This window comes from Bombus huntii, chromosome 6 (genome assembly GCF_024542735.1).
Source record: "Bombus huntii isolate Logan2020A chromosome 6, iyBomHunt1.1, whole genome shotgun sequence".
Classification (NCBI taxonomy): Eukaryota; Metazoa; Arthropoda; class Insecta; order Hymenoptera; family Apidae; genus Bombus; species Bombus huntii.
In genome coordinates, this window is record NC_066243.1 from 5,677,730 (window position 1) to 5,695,979 (window position 18,250).

General features: G+C 38.0%; 1 protein-coding gene across 1 annotated transcript in view; it reads left to right on the forward strand.

Moving 5' to 3' along the window:
- Positions 1–17,604, forward strand: part of LOC126866758 (odorant receptor 22c-like) — a 36,342-nt gene extending 18,738 nt beyond the window's left edge. The window contains exons 2-6 of the mRNA XM_050620695.1: positions 15,943–16,349; positions 16,425–16,524; positions 16,588–16,689; positions 17,292–17,447; positions 17,533–17,604. Of these exons, the coding sequence (XP_050476652.1) occupies positions 15,943–16,349; positions 16,425–16,524; positions 16,588–16,689; positions 17,292–17,447; positions 17,533–17,604 (837 nt within the window). The remainder of the gene's footprint in view (positions 1–15,942; positions 16,350–16,424; positions 16,525–16,587; positions 16,690–17,291; positions 17,448–17,532) is intronic.
- Positions 17,605–18,250: the final 646 nt, after the last annotated feature.

The following is an 18,250-nucleotide window of genomic DNA, read 5'->3' on the forward strand; positions in this document are numbered from 1 at the left end:
GGTACAACACCGCGAAACATGAAGGAACAGGATTCTCTCCCTTTGAATTGACCTTTGGGCGAAAAGCTAACTTACCTTCCGCAATATCCAAATTTCCCACACTTACCTATGATGATATGTACTCAATTTGGCAAAAACAGTTGAATAAATATTGGGAAACAGCTCACAAAACACTTATTCAGAATAAGCAACGATACAAGCGAGACCAAGAAAGAAAGATTGTTAAAACTCAGACTGTGTTTAGGAAAGGAGACTTTGTTTTAATTCACAACGACCATAAAAGAGATAAGTTGGACATTGAATGATTAGGACCCTACAGGATTAACGATGTGAAAACTCCTTATTACATTATTTCTATCGACAATGCTAAGAAAAAGATAACCGATTGAAAGCGTACTTTTTTCAGGATAATGCTGACCCTAGCACTAGTAACAATACCCTTAATTAGTTGCCTTAAATTCACGGGATAGGAATTACGCTTTGTATACAAACCCAACCAATTCACGATCGAAAACTACAACATGATTACGCCTCTGAAATTATTAGCTTCTCGAACACTAACAAATATTGTAAAATTGCTATATTTAAGATTAACGAAATAACTTTTGTACCATCACATGCAGAAAATCAATTCATAGCGATCCCTGAAAAAAAGCGTAAACATATCCTTTGATCTACATTTAAATAATTCCATTCTACTACGATCTTAGAGGACCAAGATCAATCTAACCAGGGGGGTATGTCACGACCGGCATACTTCAAATCCGACGGACTGACGATAGAGATAAAGATGTGGCGGCACTCGGCGACAATGTATATCGCTGAAGTGCCTAATGAACCATCAACATCCCAACGGTCCTTCCACCGAAGGTTCTAGAAGAAAGAGCACGTGGCAACGATCGCCTAGCAAATGCATGGACGGTGGGGATGTTGAGGGATGACAAAAGAAAGTAATCGGATCCGATCGAAAGTAAAATCATAAGAGTCAGTCTTAGAAAGTCACGCCTAGAGTTCGGAAGTAAATTGTAAAGTGTATTGATGTTAGAAAAAAAATAAAGTTCTCTTTTTTTATTTTTTACCTCAAATTCCTTTTTTATTTTGTTATTTTACGTGACAATCTCGTGTCCTTAGACACACCCCATCATAGTTTTCCTCTGCAGCATCATCGGAGACGGAGAATTTGTATTAACGTCTCTCTCGTCATTCTCTCGTGAGGTCGTATTAGCGAGTTACTTAGTGTCTGTACGCTCGGTGGATACACCACGTTTTAACAAAGAGTCCGACTTAGATTTTGTGCGCACGTACATCTATCATCCCGTTGACCGCGGATTCGTTATTGAACCTAGAATCATTGTCATTAGTTTCTATATCTTCGAGTATCTATAATAATTACCACAGTTACTTGTCCAATTCTGTAATAATCGTATTTGCACTAGTCAATGTCTTCTCTATTGCATAACGACAATGTGTAATCCAAACGACGATTCGATTCACGCCCCTAACCATAATTCTAATGTAAACCCGACACATATGTTAATTATATGAATGATGAAAGTAGTTAATAGTTAATGAATATATGTTGACTGAGTTAAAGTAGTGAACCCAGTGTAGAGACATTGACTAATCGTTGACTGTAATCGTAGAACCAGTGAAGTTCGGTGACGATGCTGTCATCACGTAAAATTCGCGATAAAAAAGGAGTAGCTGAGCAATAGCTTAACTTTTTTTTATTTAGCTTTACATTCACAATTTGTCCGATTTGGACATTTGGTAGAATTTTTTGGCTGTTTGATTATTATGTGGGTGGCTACCCCAAGTGGGGCACCATCTTCGTGTTCGTTAGGTTATATCCTTTGTGAGATCTGTTGGGTGTTTCCTTTTTAATCTTCTTTCTATGCTTCATGTGTTGATCGTTTCCGCTGCCAGCCGGTTCGGGTGCATTGCTATTCTTTCTCTGTACCTTTTTGCACATTTGCTAATCTCCTCCTGGACCGTTGGTATTCCCAGGTCATTCCGTCCTCGTTTCTAACGTACCATGGGGCGTGTATTATTGTTCTAAGAATTTTAGCTTGCATTGTCTCTATTTTGCTTGTATGGCTCATTGCTGTTGTTCCCCATAGTGGTATTCCGTACGTCCAGATTGGTTTTATGACCATTTTATATATTTTTAGTTTGCTTTCTATGCTTAGTTTAGATTTTCGACTTGTTAGCCAGTACACTTGTCTCCTTGCCATCTGTATTTTGTCTACTGTTGCTTTAATATGCTGTTTCCATGTGAGTCGTGTATGTAAGTGGAGTCCTAGGTATTTGATTTGCCTTGTTTGTATTATGTGTGTGCCGTTTAGTACAATGTTTGGTGGTTTCTGTTTTCGCAGTGTGAATGTAATGTGTTTGCATTTATCGGGGTTTGTTTTAATTTCTTTTGCTTGAAGCCACTTTTCTATTTTTGTGATATGTTCTTATAGTAATGTAACTGCTGTTGCAGGGTTAGTGTGCCTGACTAGTACAGCTGTGTCATCCGCGAATCTCAGTATTTTGCTATTGTTAGTTGTTGGTATGTTGGCCGTGTATAATGTGTATAAAATTGGTCCTAGGACGCTTCCTTGCGGAAATCCTGCCTTGATTTTTTTAACTTCAGAGTATGTGTCTTTGATTTTTACTATGAAGGTCCTGCTGCTTAAGTATGATTTGATTAATTGGTATATCTGCCCCGGGAACTGTTTCCTGATTGATTGAAGTAGGCTAGTGTGGTTTATTTTATCGAATGCTTTTTCGATGTCCATAAAGAGTGCTGTGCAGTATTGTTTTGTTTCCAGCGCCTGTAGGATTTCATTGAGTCTGTGCGTTTGTTCTATTGTGGAGTGTTTGTTTCTGAATCCGAATTGGTGATCTGGAGTTGGCTGCTGTTAGTCTGTACGGTAACGGTGGTTGCTTCTATATGTTCTTTACTGACCTGGCTGTGTAGGTGATTTTTAATGTCGTTTTTATTACTACTGCCGTCCCTCCGTGTGTGCGGCCCTCCTTTGTGTTGTATATGGTGTAGTGCGGTATTTTTATGTAGCTTTTTATTGTGAGGTGTGTTTCTGAGAAGTGTAATATATCGATGTTATTGCTATACAGGAATGTTTTAGTTTCTAGGGCCCTTTGTTGTAGGCCGTTAGAGTTCCAGGCTGCTATTTTAAGCGTGTCTATTTTTATTTTTTGCTCATCATGTTAGTAAGTAATTGTAACATGACTGTTATCTGCTGTGTTTGCTGTCTGAGGAGTTCGTTTTGGTCGCTTATCATTTTTGTGAGTATTTCGATGTTTTTTATGGAATGTTTTATTAACTCTTTGATTTTTATAGCGTCGTTGCTGTGGTTGTTCTGTTCTTGATTGTCTAAGGGTGACGACCGGTTGACTACTTCCGCGTAGCTTCGGTTTCTAGCGGTATTGGTGTTAGTGTGGTTATTGTTCCTTGCGTGCTGTGTTTTTGGTGTTGACGTAGGTTCTGTGTTGTCCTGTTGCGTGTGAAGTTTGTTATGTGTCCTGTTACGAAGCGGCGGAAAACGTTTGCCTTGAAGTTGCTTTCTTACTAGACAGCCTTTGTAACTCGCTGGGTGATTTCCACCGCAATTGTAGCATTATGCGTCGTTTATTTTTTCCGTGTGTGGACAGTTCGCTGTTAGGTGCTTTTCTGCGCATTTGACACACGCCGGGTTCCTGCTGCAGTAATTTTTAGTGTGTCCATATTGTTAACACCTCATGCATTGTGGTATGTCTTTTTTGTGCCTGGGTGGCTCGACTGAGATTAGTGTGTTTAAGATTTTTTTAATATCGTAAATTTCCTTGTTGTTTTTAGATTCTAATTCTATTAGGAATAGCGGTAGTGGTTGCTTCGTATCGTACCTTGTAATATTGTTTATAGTTCTTTGTTTGGTAGCCCTTCTTTGCTAATTCGTCACTTAGTTTTATTGTGTTGATTTTTGGGTGCAGTCCTCTTATAACTACTTTGTAGCTCCTTTCCGTTTTGAACTGGTACGTGCGGTATATGGCATTTTTTCCCCTTAATTCTTTTATAACTTTTCTGTAATTTTCTGGTGTGTTTGTTCGGATTTTTATTTGTTCTAGTTTTGCTTGTTTTAGTGTGTAACTATCCTTTCCAACAATATTGTTAAGTTGATCGATAAGCGGATCTATTATTTGCGCCTCAACAAATGTTGGTGGTGGTTTTGTGATGTGTGCTGATTGGGTTGTGGTGTTGCTTGTTGGGTCGACGTCTGATTCTTCTGTTAGCGAGCTGAAGGAGTTTCTTAGCGGTAATTCTTGCAGCCATCGCTGCTTTTCCATATCTAGGTTGGCTGTTATTTTTCTTTTTTTGTTATAGCTGGCTACCTTCCAGCTTTCGTCCTGTTGAGTTGTTGCTTTGTTGTTTTCCATGTCAACTTCTATTGTGGCTGAGCAGTCCTGTCCTTGGTTTGTTGGTTGACTTGTTTTTAGTGTATCTGTTGTTTCGTGTATGTAATATTGTTCTTGTTTGTTTATAATTCTTATCGGTGGAATATTTTCCATAGTTGGTTTGCTAGTCTTCTTGATATAGGACACGGGTTTCCACCGTTTGGCTATAGGCGTAACCGTTCGTAGTTTTCTCTTCCCCACTTGCCGCACTTTCTCCTGAGCACTGTTTCACACGCCCGTTTAGCTCGGCTGCTCGGGCAGAACTGTGGAATGACGTGGATTTGGGTATGGTCGTCGTCACACTGTCGCAGAGGAAAACCCTTGCTGGGTGTTAGTCGTCCCACCACCGGTCGCTTACGAGTAAAAATCCCGGTAAAAATGGGAAAACCCACATTTCTCCACTTTTTACCTGATGGAGCAATAACCATAAGGAAGATTTTGACTCGAAGGTGTTTTATACTACTAAACGATCTTAACGGTCAAATCGAAATACTTGGTTCTACGACAGTTCCTTATGATTATTACTGTCCAACTGATCATATTGACGTAGCGAGTGACCGCCTCGACCGGACGAAAAAGGTAGCGATAGTTTTTTTGCAAATATTTCGGAAACTAAGGCAGACCACCGGTTATATGTATAGAAAAAAGTTGTTCAAAATATTGATTTCTATATCATATTTCAGAATCATCGAAATCGGGGAGGACGTGACGTTTCTCTAAATTCACCTTATTACATTATGTAACTATCTTACATTATTTCGAATGTGATGTAGTTTCTTACTAAATACCTAAATCTCATCAAATTACATCGTTAATTTTTGTTGTAAACTCCATTTTCATGTACATTCATGAACTTCAAGCAATTCTAGAAAATACAGATAAACTGAAATTTTTATTTTCGACATTATAATACAACTTTTGTTATTATCGTTTATTTTATATAAATGAAGTCGTTAAACACGTTTTACCATAAAAATTGTAAAAATGGTTTGTGATCTTCTGCGATCTGACATAATTATAGTACGTTATGTCTCTGTAGTTTTTCTGTAACTGAACAAAATTAATCAGTAAATACAGCTTATCACTGCTATTTACGAGGTTTGTTCACGAGTATTTGGAAGAACTGATTTTCTTTTAAAAAGTTCTCTTCGCTAATATAAACATTCGGAAGATTTTTTTATGGACTTAAATGTTATTGACAATATCGTCCTCTTTACATATAGGAAATTTTTAAGATGGAAGAAACGTAATTTTCATAATAATAAAAGATATTATCTTTTAATGCATCATTTTCCGACGAACACTTCAATAATTATAAGGAGAACATTGTTTCCAATTCGGACATTATGGTGTACTGCAACAATAAAGGCATAATGATAATATCGTCATTTGTAAGAGAGTTCGCTGTTGAGTGCCGAAGCGTGTAGACGTGTCTCTAGTGCCCGGTGAGGTTCGAAAACAACATGTGCCGCCCAACCGTCGAAGGTGAACACAGCCAAGTGTTTCCTACCCTTTAGGGAGAAGAAAATCCCACGCACCTAACCCAAACCCGAATAATAGCCTCATAGCCTCACGACTAGTTAGTCATTTTGAATTAACTAGCTCGATGATGGCCCAGCAATCACGACCAGGCTCTCCTGAGCAAATTCGCAACTACCCCGCGCTGCCTCCTCCGTGGCAAAAGTGCAGCAGATCCCCCCGTACCAATGACGCCAATAATACAAAAAAGCGAAAAATAGAAACACCAAAATCAAACACGATCGACACCCGGAATGAACAATCAACAATACAAATAAACACCCACAACAGGTTCGCCGTATTGGAATCCACAAACGACGCCATGGAAATCGCAGACCCGCCGCCAAACCAACACGCACAGAGAATCCCCCCTCCCCCACCAATATTTGTTGATGATGTCATCGACATCCAAACAATGATCAAGTCCTTAGAGAGAGATATCTCCAAGGAGGACTACAACTTAAAGATAAACAACAACAAAGTAAAAATACTGCCGACGAATCCAGAAGCTTACAGAAAACTCACCAAGATACTTAGGACCCTGAACGCCAACTTCCACACCTACCAACTCAAACAAGAAAGGCCTTTCCGGGTGGTCCTACGGAACATCCACCACTCAGTAGACATTGACGAGCTAAAATTCGAACTATTAAAACTCGGCCACGAGTGGGCCAAGTCATCAACGTCAGCAACATAAGGCATAGAGTCTCGAAAGACCTGCTATCCTTATTCTTCTTAGATCTAAAACCAAAACCTAACAACAAAGAAATCTACAAAATCAGTCGGCTATTGAACGCAATAGTTAAATTCGAGCCACCGCTTGTCAAAAAAGAGATAGTTCAATGCAAAGGGTGCCAAAGATACGGCCACACGCAAAAATACTGCAACCATACATTCCGCTGCGTTAAATGTGCAAGTACACACCCCACTGACCTATGTAGTAAACCACCGGAAACCCCAGCGAACTCCATCCACTGTCAAGGTGACCATCCTGCCAACTACAAGGGCTGCTCAGCTTACAAAACCCTGTACACAAACAAATACCCTCACTCAACTCAGAGCAAAAGAGGTAACCAACCAAATACCCAGCCCGCCGAAATTCACGACTACCCCAATCCCCTCAACCAACCAAATACCCAGTCCTACTAAATTCACCACTACTTCAACCTCCTATGCCCAAGCAGTACAAGGCATCCAAAATAATCCGAATAGCCAAAGGGATCTATCTCAAAATAGTGTCCACAATTCACCTAACACAGATAATGTCTCTAGGCTTGAAAAGCTAATAGAGAAACAATCGGAGCAAATAAATAATTTGCTCCGCTAATAGCGATAGCTATTATAATAAGCAAATAATTATAATAAATAGCAAATAATTTGTTATCGCTACTACCACTCATCATGGATAAATTAATACGCCCCGACGGAAAATAAAACCAAGACGCATAGCTCTTTGGAATGCCAACGGTCTAGCGCAACACAAATTTGAACTAGAACTCTTCCTAAAACACCAGCAAATCGACGTAATGCTCGTATCGGAAACCCATTTCACCGACAAAAACTATCTGAAAATAAATGGTTACAAATTCTACAATACCCAATACCCCAGCGGAAAGACCCACGGCGGCACCCGAATCATAATCAAATCAAGCATTAAGCACTACGAACTTCCATCATTCCAGAACGACTACCTCCAACCAATAAACGTAGCAATAGAAGACTGTCATGGTAAAATCACCACTTCAGCAGTATACTGCCCCCCCCCCCCCCCCCCAGACACTCCATCGCCAAAGAAGACTTTGATAACTTCCTGGACACCCTGGGCAATAGATTCATAGCTGGAGGAGACTATAACGCCAAACACACCCAATGGGGCAGCAGACTGGTTATAGTAAGAGGCAAAAACCAGTTAAACAGCATAATAACCAACAACCTCAACTACCTTACCACATACAAACCCACATACTGGCCCACTGACACTAACAAAATACCCGACCTTCTGGACTTCTTCGTAACTAAAAATATCTCATTAAGACACGTCCAAATCAACTCCTCTGCTGACCTCTCCTCTGATCATTCCCCCGTGATAGCAACAGTCAGTTCAACAATCATCGAGAATATACCAAATGGCTCCATTCACAACCAACACACCAACTGGCAGCTCTTTAGGGAAGTCTTCACTCACTCAACTTCAGCCCTAACGTCACTAAAAACCAAGGAACAAATTGAAGCAGCCACGGAATACTTAAATACGAGCATAATAAACGCAATCCGCCTCTCCACACCGACAAAGACGTCCAACAGCAAACAAGAATATCCCCAATACATATTTAAAAAAATAGCAGAAAAACGTAGACTAAGAAGCGTATGGCAGACCCATAGAACACCGGATGACAAACGCAAACTAAACAACGCAACCAGAAAGCTATCCGAAACCATAAAAAATTACAAAAACGACTGTTTCCAAAAATATCTCGCCAGTTTATCACCCACAGCCGACTCCAACTACTCACTATGGAAGGCCACCAGGAAACTAACACGCCCCCCACAAATAATCCCTCCAATCCGCCGTCCGCAAGGGGGGATGGGCGCGTAGCCCTATAGAAAAAGCCGACCTGTTTGCTAAATACTTGTCTAAAGTATTCAAACCCCATTCCTCCAAAGCTGTCGCGGACGTTACTGAATACTTGCACACCCCCTTCCAAATGTCCCCTCCTATTGAACCCTTCACTTCTGCAGAGACTATAGAATCAATCAGTCGCCTAAATCCCAAGAAAGCAGCAGGGCACGACCTAATAGGCAATAAAGCAATCAAGAAACTTCCCACAAAGGGATCGCAATCATCACATCGATTTATAACGCTATCCTTCGCCTGGAACACTATCCTAAGGCTTGGAAAATCTCATTGATTACCCTCATCCCTAAACCCGGTAAACCGATATACGAAACCTGCTCCTATCGCCCAATCAGTCTTTTACCTACCCTGTCCAAACTATTCGAGAAGATGCTCACGAACCGACTCCTTCCAATCCTAGAGAACTTGAAAACACTCCCAGATCACCAATTCGGCTTCCGAAAACATCATTCTACAGTAGAGCAAATCCACCGCTTAACTCATACGATCAGCCAAACACTCGAAAAGAAAAAATATTGCTCAGCGGTTTTCCTAGACATCCAACAGGCATTCGATAAAGTATGGCATGAAGGGCTACTATACAAACTTAAAAAGATCCTACCCCACCCCTACTACTCCATCCTAAAATCTTACCTAACCAATAGACAATTCATGGTTAAATGCCTAGACGCCACTTCCGCAACATTCCCAATAGAATCCGGCATACCCCGAGGTAGTGTCCTCGACCCCCCACTGTTCTCCATCTACACTGCCGACCTACCTATATCAAACGATATAACAATAGCGACATTTGCAGACGACACAGCGCTATTAGCTACCCACGCAGACCCGGTAATAGCCTCATCCACTCTCCAGCGAAGTCTCGACTCCATGGAAAAGTGGTTTCACAAATGTGGCTTCAAAGTCAACGAAAAGAAATCCTCACATGTAACCTTCACGCTCCGAAAACAAACCTGCCCCCAGGTCACCATCAACAATGCAACAGTTCCTAGCAGGGACACAGTCCGATACCTGGGCATGACCCTGGACAGGAGACTAACGTGGAAGACATACATCTCAGATAAAAGGAAGCAACTAAAGGACAAACTAAAAAAACTCTATTGGCTCACGGGCCGACGCTCCAAACCAAACATACAGAATAAAATTACCCTCTACAAGACCGTAATAAAACCTGTCTGGACCTACGGAATCCAACTATGGGGAACAGCAAGTAACTCCAACATTGAAATACTTCAACGCTTCCAATCGAAAACGCTAAGATCCTTAATAGACGCACCTTGGTACGTTACCAACGAAACAATTCATCGCAACCTCAAGATACCCACAGTCAAAGAGGAAATAGCAAAATATAGCGACAGATATAGCAAAAGAGTCAACAAACACCGAAACCCCCTAATCACTGGACTACTTGATACGACGGATCAGATTCGCAGGCTGAAGAGGCACTACCCGCTAGACCGAAACGCTAGATTCAATTAGTTATCTAAATTAAGTAATATTTACTTATTTATAATACTTACTTATAAATTATACTTATCTATAATAAGTATTAACTTATTATAAATAATCAGCCATGTCACTGCGCCACGCCAGAAAAATTACTGAAAATTCTCAACGCGAGAATTGATTGTAATTTTAATAAATAGATAAAAAAAATTCTGTGTCCTTAGAATAGTCAACGTATCTTTACCGGTCTCTACCCTCTATAACAGTCGCGTACTTAACGTATCATTGTAACTAAGTTTTACATAACGTGGTTGGAGTGAATTGTGATTTATGTTAATTCAGTGTGTATTCCAGTTTGATTGCTGAATTTTTAATAAAGTGTAATTAAAACAAAATTAATAATTGTGTTAGGACTCGGTTATTTTATTTTATCATCCAACCCTCAAGTTTACATTGTTGCGACGTACAACTTACTAACGACCAGTCAGGTGGCAACTGATCGATTGTTTATCGGGAGCCTTGAACGTTATTAGCTCCCAAGGTGGAGGATTATAATAAATGTAAAGAGCGAGGTTTAGTTCACCTTACTTATTCCACTCAATACTCTGATTACAACTGTCTTTAAGTTACTAAATTCCACTTACTATTCTGAATACACTGTCCGTAAGTTTACTGATTATCCTGTTAAATATACTGTTCATTGACTGAATACTGGTAAGTGTTGACTCTTCGAATACTGCTATAAGAGTGAGTCTTGGGGATGTTGCTGTTGTAGCGGAAGGTTCGTCGTGGGTGTGTCCCAGGTCTGTTCCTACTTGGTCATTGAGTAAAGCCGTATGTTTTAGGATGGACTGGCTGCCTTCGTGAAGGTTCACGCGCGGGTGACCTTACACTTGGGGAAAACCCGCGTGTCCGGTCTTCCTGAGATGTAGCATAAAAATAAAGCAATTTCGTATTTTATGGGTTTTTTCCGGGAGGTCCTAAGGTACCTGGACTGTACAATAGGCCCACTGTTTATGATGGGTCCGCATTACGGTACCCTTGACGGTCGTCCTGCCCGAGGCTCGCGTCTGGTGGTCATGCCGTCGCGGCAATTACCAGGCGACCACTCCAAATCTTGAACATACATGACACTGTTGCTACTTTTACGAGACGGCCTGCAATCATCCGTTTGCTCTCGCACAGAAATATTTAAACACACAGATATATAATTATCAATAACTAAAAGACAATACCGAAAACGCAATTCTTCTATTCTCGATTATCATCTTATTTTGGCTTTGAGAATCGTTCCTTAAATATTTTTGCATCTGTAGCCGAACTGCCTGTATGTAAAAATTAATTTGACTTAAGCTCTATCAAAATTCAAAATTTCAAATTTTCCAATACTTTCCTGAGTTTCAATACATTCGAGACCGGAATATTTTGACAAGTTTATACTCAACAAAACGCAATTGTAATTATAATTTATTTTTAGATAAATTGATGTCCACGGATGTGGAATGTTCATTTATTATTTGGTTTTATAATCAACGACTATTTCGTGCTTTAGACATCTTTGTGTGCAATTTATTAATCTAACGGAGTGAATTTCTTGATTACAATCTGAGACATCGAATCGTCGGTAACTATATAGAGAAGGCTATAACTCACAATCTGTGTCAGCGGTCTCAAATGAGTTAAGTATTGAATAATGTTCGAAGTGATGACCGATAATCGCAGTATTAAAAATATTCGAATCGCTTCGAAGGAGTCCTGTTTCAATTTTGCTCAATTTTCCAGGACACATACTTACGAACGCTATTAATAAATACCGTTCTCCTATAATTGTTCCGCTGTATAATTTCTTCCTGATTCGTATGTTCAGATCAACATCTGATATTGTTCAGATTCAATCTTGATAATTATAAGTAGAAGAAAAAATACAATGAATCCCATTGTTCTGATTTGTCAATGAAAAAGCTTCGTATGAACTCTTTTATAATAGCATGTGTTCTGTCGAGAGCACCGTGACTTTGGAAATGGAAAGCAATAGTCTGTATTGCAATGCAATGTATGTGTTTATATTAAAAGCATCTTCAAATGCATAAATTAATTGTGAAATTAGGCTCGCGCTTTGATTAGTAAGTTACAGAGATTAATAAGTAGTAATGTTTTGGGGATCTAAAAGTATAAATGTTATGCTCGAGTAATCAATAATCGAATCCGTTTTGGATAAAAGTAAAATTAAAAAAAAAAATTAGAGAAAAAGACTTAAATATATTAGAAGGCAGTCCTGAATGTAGAGAATATATTTATTTCCATTTATTCTTTTGTTAAAGGAGATTACTCGTTTGATTCACTCGGTATATCGGTAACAATTAACTTGTTCCTTTGCGCGTATTTTGATCAGTTAGTATCGTTGATATAAATCTCATTTCCTTAAGTAATTAAGAACATCCTTCTCTAAGTTTTTTCGTCGAGCCAATATCTTTACTTTCTTAATTGTTTTATTCTCAGATGTCGCATTATGACAGTCCTGTATAATTTCTTTTTTTTCATCTATGCTAAAGTCTGTTGTCTACAGGTTTTCTGTGTATACTTGAGCGTGGATTCGTACGCAGACATGTCACATATGTATATGTAGTATTTCGAATCGTACGAATGAATCAGGGGCTAGTGAAATTGGATACAATATATGTCGGAGACGAAAGGACACCGGAACCTTCCCTTTGGAATTTTGGGAAAATCCCTTAACACTGTAATCTAGATTCTACCATAGCCGTAATTAAACAATTGTCGTCATTCAATCCGATTGTATTTGTTCGAGATTTGTGATATTGAGCTTGGGTTCGAGGCGACAACCAGTCGCCGAACGTAGCCGCGGTCACGGGATAAGTGCTTTGTCTGACGAAGGTATGGAGTAATTCCATAGCTCTCCTTAAAAGAAATATTTGTAGCAGCACGCGACAGTAAACATTCCAACGGTTTCCATCCCGCGACTCGCCATACGCAGACCCTATTCTTCGGGTATGATGGTCACCAGATGCCGACGCGTCTCCACAGTACGTGATCAGCTAGCCCGAGGGCCGTTATAAACACTAAGATCCAGTTACCTAAAGTCCTTCAAACAGACAAACAGTCTTTATCCCAACTACGGGAAGATAGGGGAGATCTATTTTTCAACGAATGATGCTTCCCACTGGCAACCTTCCTTCAAGGACGGCTAGCATCCTTTTGTAGCCACTAACATGGAAATTTATCAATTAACAGCAACGTCAATTTCCCTCACTTTCTGAACGAAGGCTATCCTCGACGAATCCGATGATCTCGTGTCCTTACACACACCCCATCATTGTTTCCCTCTGCAGCATCATCGCGACGGAAAGTCATTCTCTCGTGAGGTCGTACTAGCGAGTTACTTAGCGTCCTTACGCTCGGTGGATGTTCCACGTTTTAACAAAGAGTCCGACTTAGATTTTGTGCGCACGTACATCTATCATCCCGTTGACCGCGGATTCGTTATTGAACCTGGGATCATTGTCATTAGCTTCTCGAGTATCTAACTACCACGGTTACTTGTCAAATTCTGTAATAATCGTTTTTACACTAGTCAATGTCTTCTCTGTTGCATAACGACAATGTGTAATCCAAATGAAGATTCGTTTCACGCCTCTAATCTTAATCATAATATGAACCGAACATATATATAAAATACAAAAGTTTCTGATTCACTCATGAAAGTCCAGTCCAAATCGTTGTAACTAAAAAAGCGAGATTTGAAGAGCATACTTCTTCTATAACGTAGACATAAAATGAGACAGGACTTTTGGAAATATTTGTCCTAAAAAGGTAAAACGGGGTAGGTTTTTTTAAAGCATACCCATATCCCATGAATTTCTAAAGTTAGGGCGTAAAATTCAACATATGAACTCCTCATCAGAGATAGATAAATATGTATTCCGAAATTCAATTTCTAAATGCTGTTCAAACAGAAGGTAATAAACATATATTACCATAAAAATAAATACTGTGCGGGCGAGTAGCTAGTGTAACAAAATGAACAATCCAAAAATTGCATTTGAGGATTCGTTTATTGGTTATTGCCATTTAAAAATTTATCACAATATCCTTGATTTGAGGATTACTGTGTTCTTCATCGCTTAGATTCTATTAAATTTTTCCATATAGACTTGTTTTTCCTGGCCTTAAGACCATTTTAGAAGATTTTCAAAAGTAAATAAGTAATTATTCGTAAGTTTGTGTCCCTAAAAAATGACATTAAAGTTATTTGCTGTTGTATTATTAATATTTAAGTTAATTGAAAGATACTGATTGAAAATTCTAAATCTATAGTTTCGTTAATATACAGGATCCGTCAGAATGACATGTAGAAGCTTATGACATGTCAGAAAAAAACATAGAATAAATTTGTTTTATTCTCAATTTAGTTTTCAAGAAAATCAAATTTAGAAGTTCGCGGCGTTTCCACGCTGTTATGGCAAAATTACGATCCGTCGAGTGACATATAATTCGTAACCTATGCCGATCAGTTTTCGTTCAAATACACGATGATGAGTTACAAGACTAGATAAATTGCGTCAACGTGATCTGTTCTTTAAGAACTTGTAACTGTTCTAACTCGTACTGTTCACTACTACAGAGAGCGATATCCTAATCGGCGTGTTCCAGGTATAGGAACTATTCAAGGAATATGGCAAAGTCGTCTAGAACTTGAATCTTTCGTATCTTAGCGTCGAAATTGCGGTCGTGTCTGTCGACGAACACTTATCGAAGACAATGTTTTGGAAAATATTGACAACAGTTCTGCAATTAGTGTAACTTCATTGTGTCATAATTATGACGTCATTGAAAAGACCATCCGTTGCATATTACATGATAATAGAATGTACCTGTATCATGCAACACGAGTGTATGCATTGTGCATGCATGAGTGATGACGTACCACGAATGGAATTTTCGCATTGGTTTAATTGAACAACATAATAGTAATCCACAATTTATGTCGTACATTTTATGGACAAATGACATATGCATATGTCCACAATTCTATAGAGATGGTGCTTTTAAGGTCCATAATACAAATCTATAGTCCTTCACAATTTCTTATGAAACACGAGAAACTCATTTCCAGGAAAGTTGAGTGTTAACATTTGGATTGGAATAGTCGGTAATCGCATAATCGGACCGTACATTTTGCTATATTCTCTAACGGAATAGATTTACTGAAATTTTCTTCGTGAGGACTTGTCAACATTGTTAGACGATGTGCCTTATCGTATTCGACAACGACTGATCTTCCACCATGATAGTGCTGATAGTGCGTGATAGTGCAATGTACTAAGAAGACTTCTGAACGATAATTATCGTTGTTGAATAGGCGATGAAGGAACAATCGTCTGGCCTTCAAAGTTTCCACATCTAATACGCCTTCTAATACGTCTAAGACTTTTATTTGTAAAGACACATTACAGAAAAAGTGCATAGTGCAGATATCGGAAGTCGGAATCAGTTAGTATGAGTAATTAATCACGCATTTGAGGAATTGTAAATGAAATACGTTGTCTAAGGTTCATGCTGCGACAATTAGACAGGCACAGCTATGTATCCGACAACAAGGATAACATTTTCAACGATTTTGTACTTAATAAAATAGAATCTTTTTCATTTATAAATTTTATTTATTTCATTTATAAAAACACGACACGCGTTATACGCCAGTCGAAGGAACGTAACGTTACAAAAATTTTATTCTATATCTTTTTCTTATATTTTCATAAGGAATTATGTCGTATCCGCTTTTATATGTTATTCCTTTTATTGGACCGATCCTTGTTATGTCCTATCTTGTACAGACCCTGTATGTTCGTCACTACACGAGTATATATTTTCACTATGGGTTACAGCGTGTAATCGGAGAAATGGTGACCTATGTCAAAGAGGCGCAACAATACGAAAGAGAAATTTTCTGCAAGTATATTGCAAAATGTAGCATCCTTTACGGAAGTTGCATGTTATTCGCATACGTGACTGTGACTACCTTTTTGCTAGGACCAGTAATCTTGTCAACTTCTTTTCCATTAGATGCAGAATATCCATTTAACGTTAATTATACGCCTGTAAATGCTATAATATATTTGCATCAATCTTCTGTTTGCTGTCAATGCGCTGCAAATATATGTCTATGCATATCTGGTGCGCTTTTACTTTGGTTTACGGCTGCAAGATTCGAATGTTTGGCCGTGGAATTCAAAAAAAGTTCAAATATTGATATGGTGATCACTTGCGTAAAGAAACAATTACTTTTAAGGAGGTAAGTGTTATATTTTCCACGACATATAGGCTAAACAGTACATTTTCATTTATCGTAAATGGATTTTTATTATAGATATGCAAACGAAGTGATCAATTCTTTTCGTTTCCTAATACTTTATACTACAATAGTAACAACATTTACTATAACTTTGTCTTGTATTATAGTATTCATGGTAAGTCATACTTACGATATTAAACATACAACGTAGCTAAATTATAACGCAATTTACAAGCAGAACCCACCATTAATTGTAAAAATGCAGTTCATGGCCGCATGTCTCACTGTACTCACGGAAGTTTATATGTACGCGTGGCCAGCCGATCACATGAAGGATATGGTAAATCATGTTTTATAATATCATTTATACAGTCAATCACAAAAGTTTACATACACACCTTAAATATGAAATATTATACTAAAAACGTTCTGTATGAATTTTTTAACAGATTAAAACATATTGTAAAACTGTAACACACTTTATTTGGTTTCATCTTTAATAAGAAAAAAGAAATAAAAATCCTATAAAATACAACGTTGCAGAATTACATACATCTGTTATATTTACATGTAATAATAAAAATAGGCTTAATATTATACTAATATCTTGTAGGTCCAATAGATCCCTGACATAAACATCCATAATGTACCACTGCCTTCTTTGACATTGAAAAAGTTAAAAGTTTTATAATTTCTGATGTAGATTTAACGCAAGATTTTTATGAGTTAAATGTTTTGGCCTTTAAAATTCTTTTTAAAAATACGTTAATAATAGATTGTATTAATAGCTAAATACAAATAATTTTGTGACAAAGTACATTTTCAACTTTTTTAGTAAGTCAGATGTACAAAATTCGAGGTATATGTAAACTTCCGTAACTGACTGTATGTATTCTATGGGTTATATTTTCCTAAACTCAGTCAATCTTCCATGATATTTAGAGCGCAAACGTATCACAGAGTGTGTACGACATAGCTTGGTATGAACAGACTTTAGAAATGCAAAAGGATCTACTAAACGTATTGGTATATAAAAAACCAGTGATTATTTCCATCACTTATCTAGTGCCAGAACTTTCTTTGCGTTATTATTGTTCGGTAAAGCAAGTTAAAATTCGAATGTCAATAATTATACTGAATGAATTACTCAAAGATAACAAATACTAAATTCGTATTATTTCAGTACCTGTCCAATGCTTTCTCCATCTTCACCTCTTTGCGCATCTTATTGTCAGTAAATAATTCAGCACAATAAATATCATCTTCTAATAATATGGAGAAGCCTTTATTGTAATAATCATGGTTGAAAAAGAGGAGCTAATTCCGCTACCAATAACATATCAACAAAGATGAACATATATCAAGATTATAATTTCTTTTTATTTAAGAGAAATCGATGTTCATATCATTATCGGTTTAAAACAAAAGGTTTTGCAATACTTCCTTTGACCCGCTTCATTATTTCTAATATTGTGAACTTACTACGTATTTTGAGATGCATTTAGGAATGTATAAAGTGTATGTTGGAATAATAATATCTTTATGAAAAAAAGCGTGTAGCAACTGCCGAGGTTTGCTAATCATCTTTTAATTAAGAATCTGAGGAACAATGAAATTAAGTCACGTCGATATTTTACTGTTTATTAGCAATGTTATATTTCAAATTTCGGATGAAAAGGGTTTATTGTTAACAATTTGATTGTAGGATACTTAGTGTGGGGTGCTCTTCGCATTGTCTACTCTGCCTATATCTAAGTATACGTTACTCCTATACCTCTGTTATGTTGGTCGGAGCCAGTCAAGCATAAGTTATGTTACGTCCCGTTACCCTCTACATAAACCAGAATCCATCCATCAAACAAGACGGCCACCAACTGTACAAATATAATTAGTCGGACAGC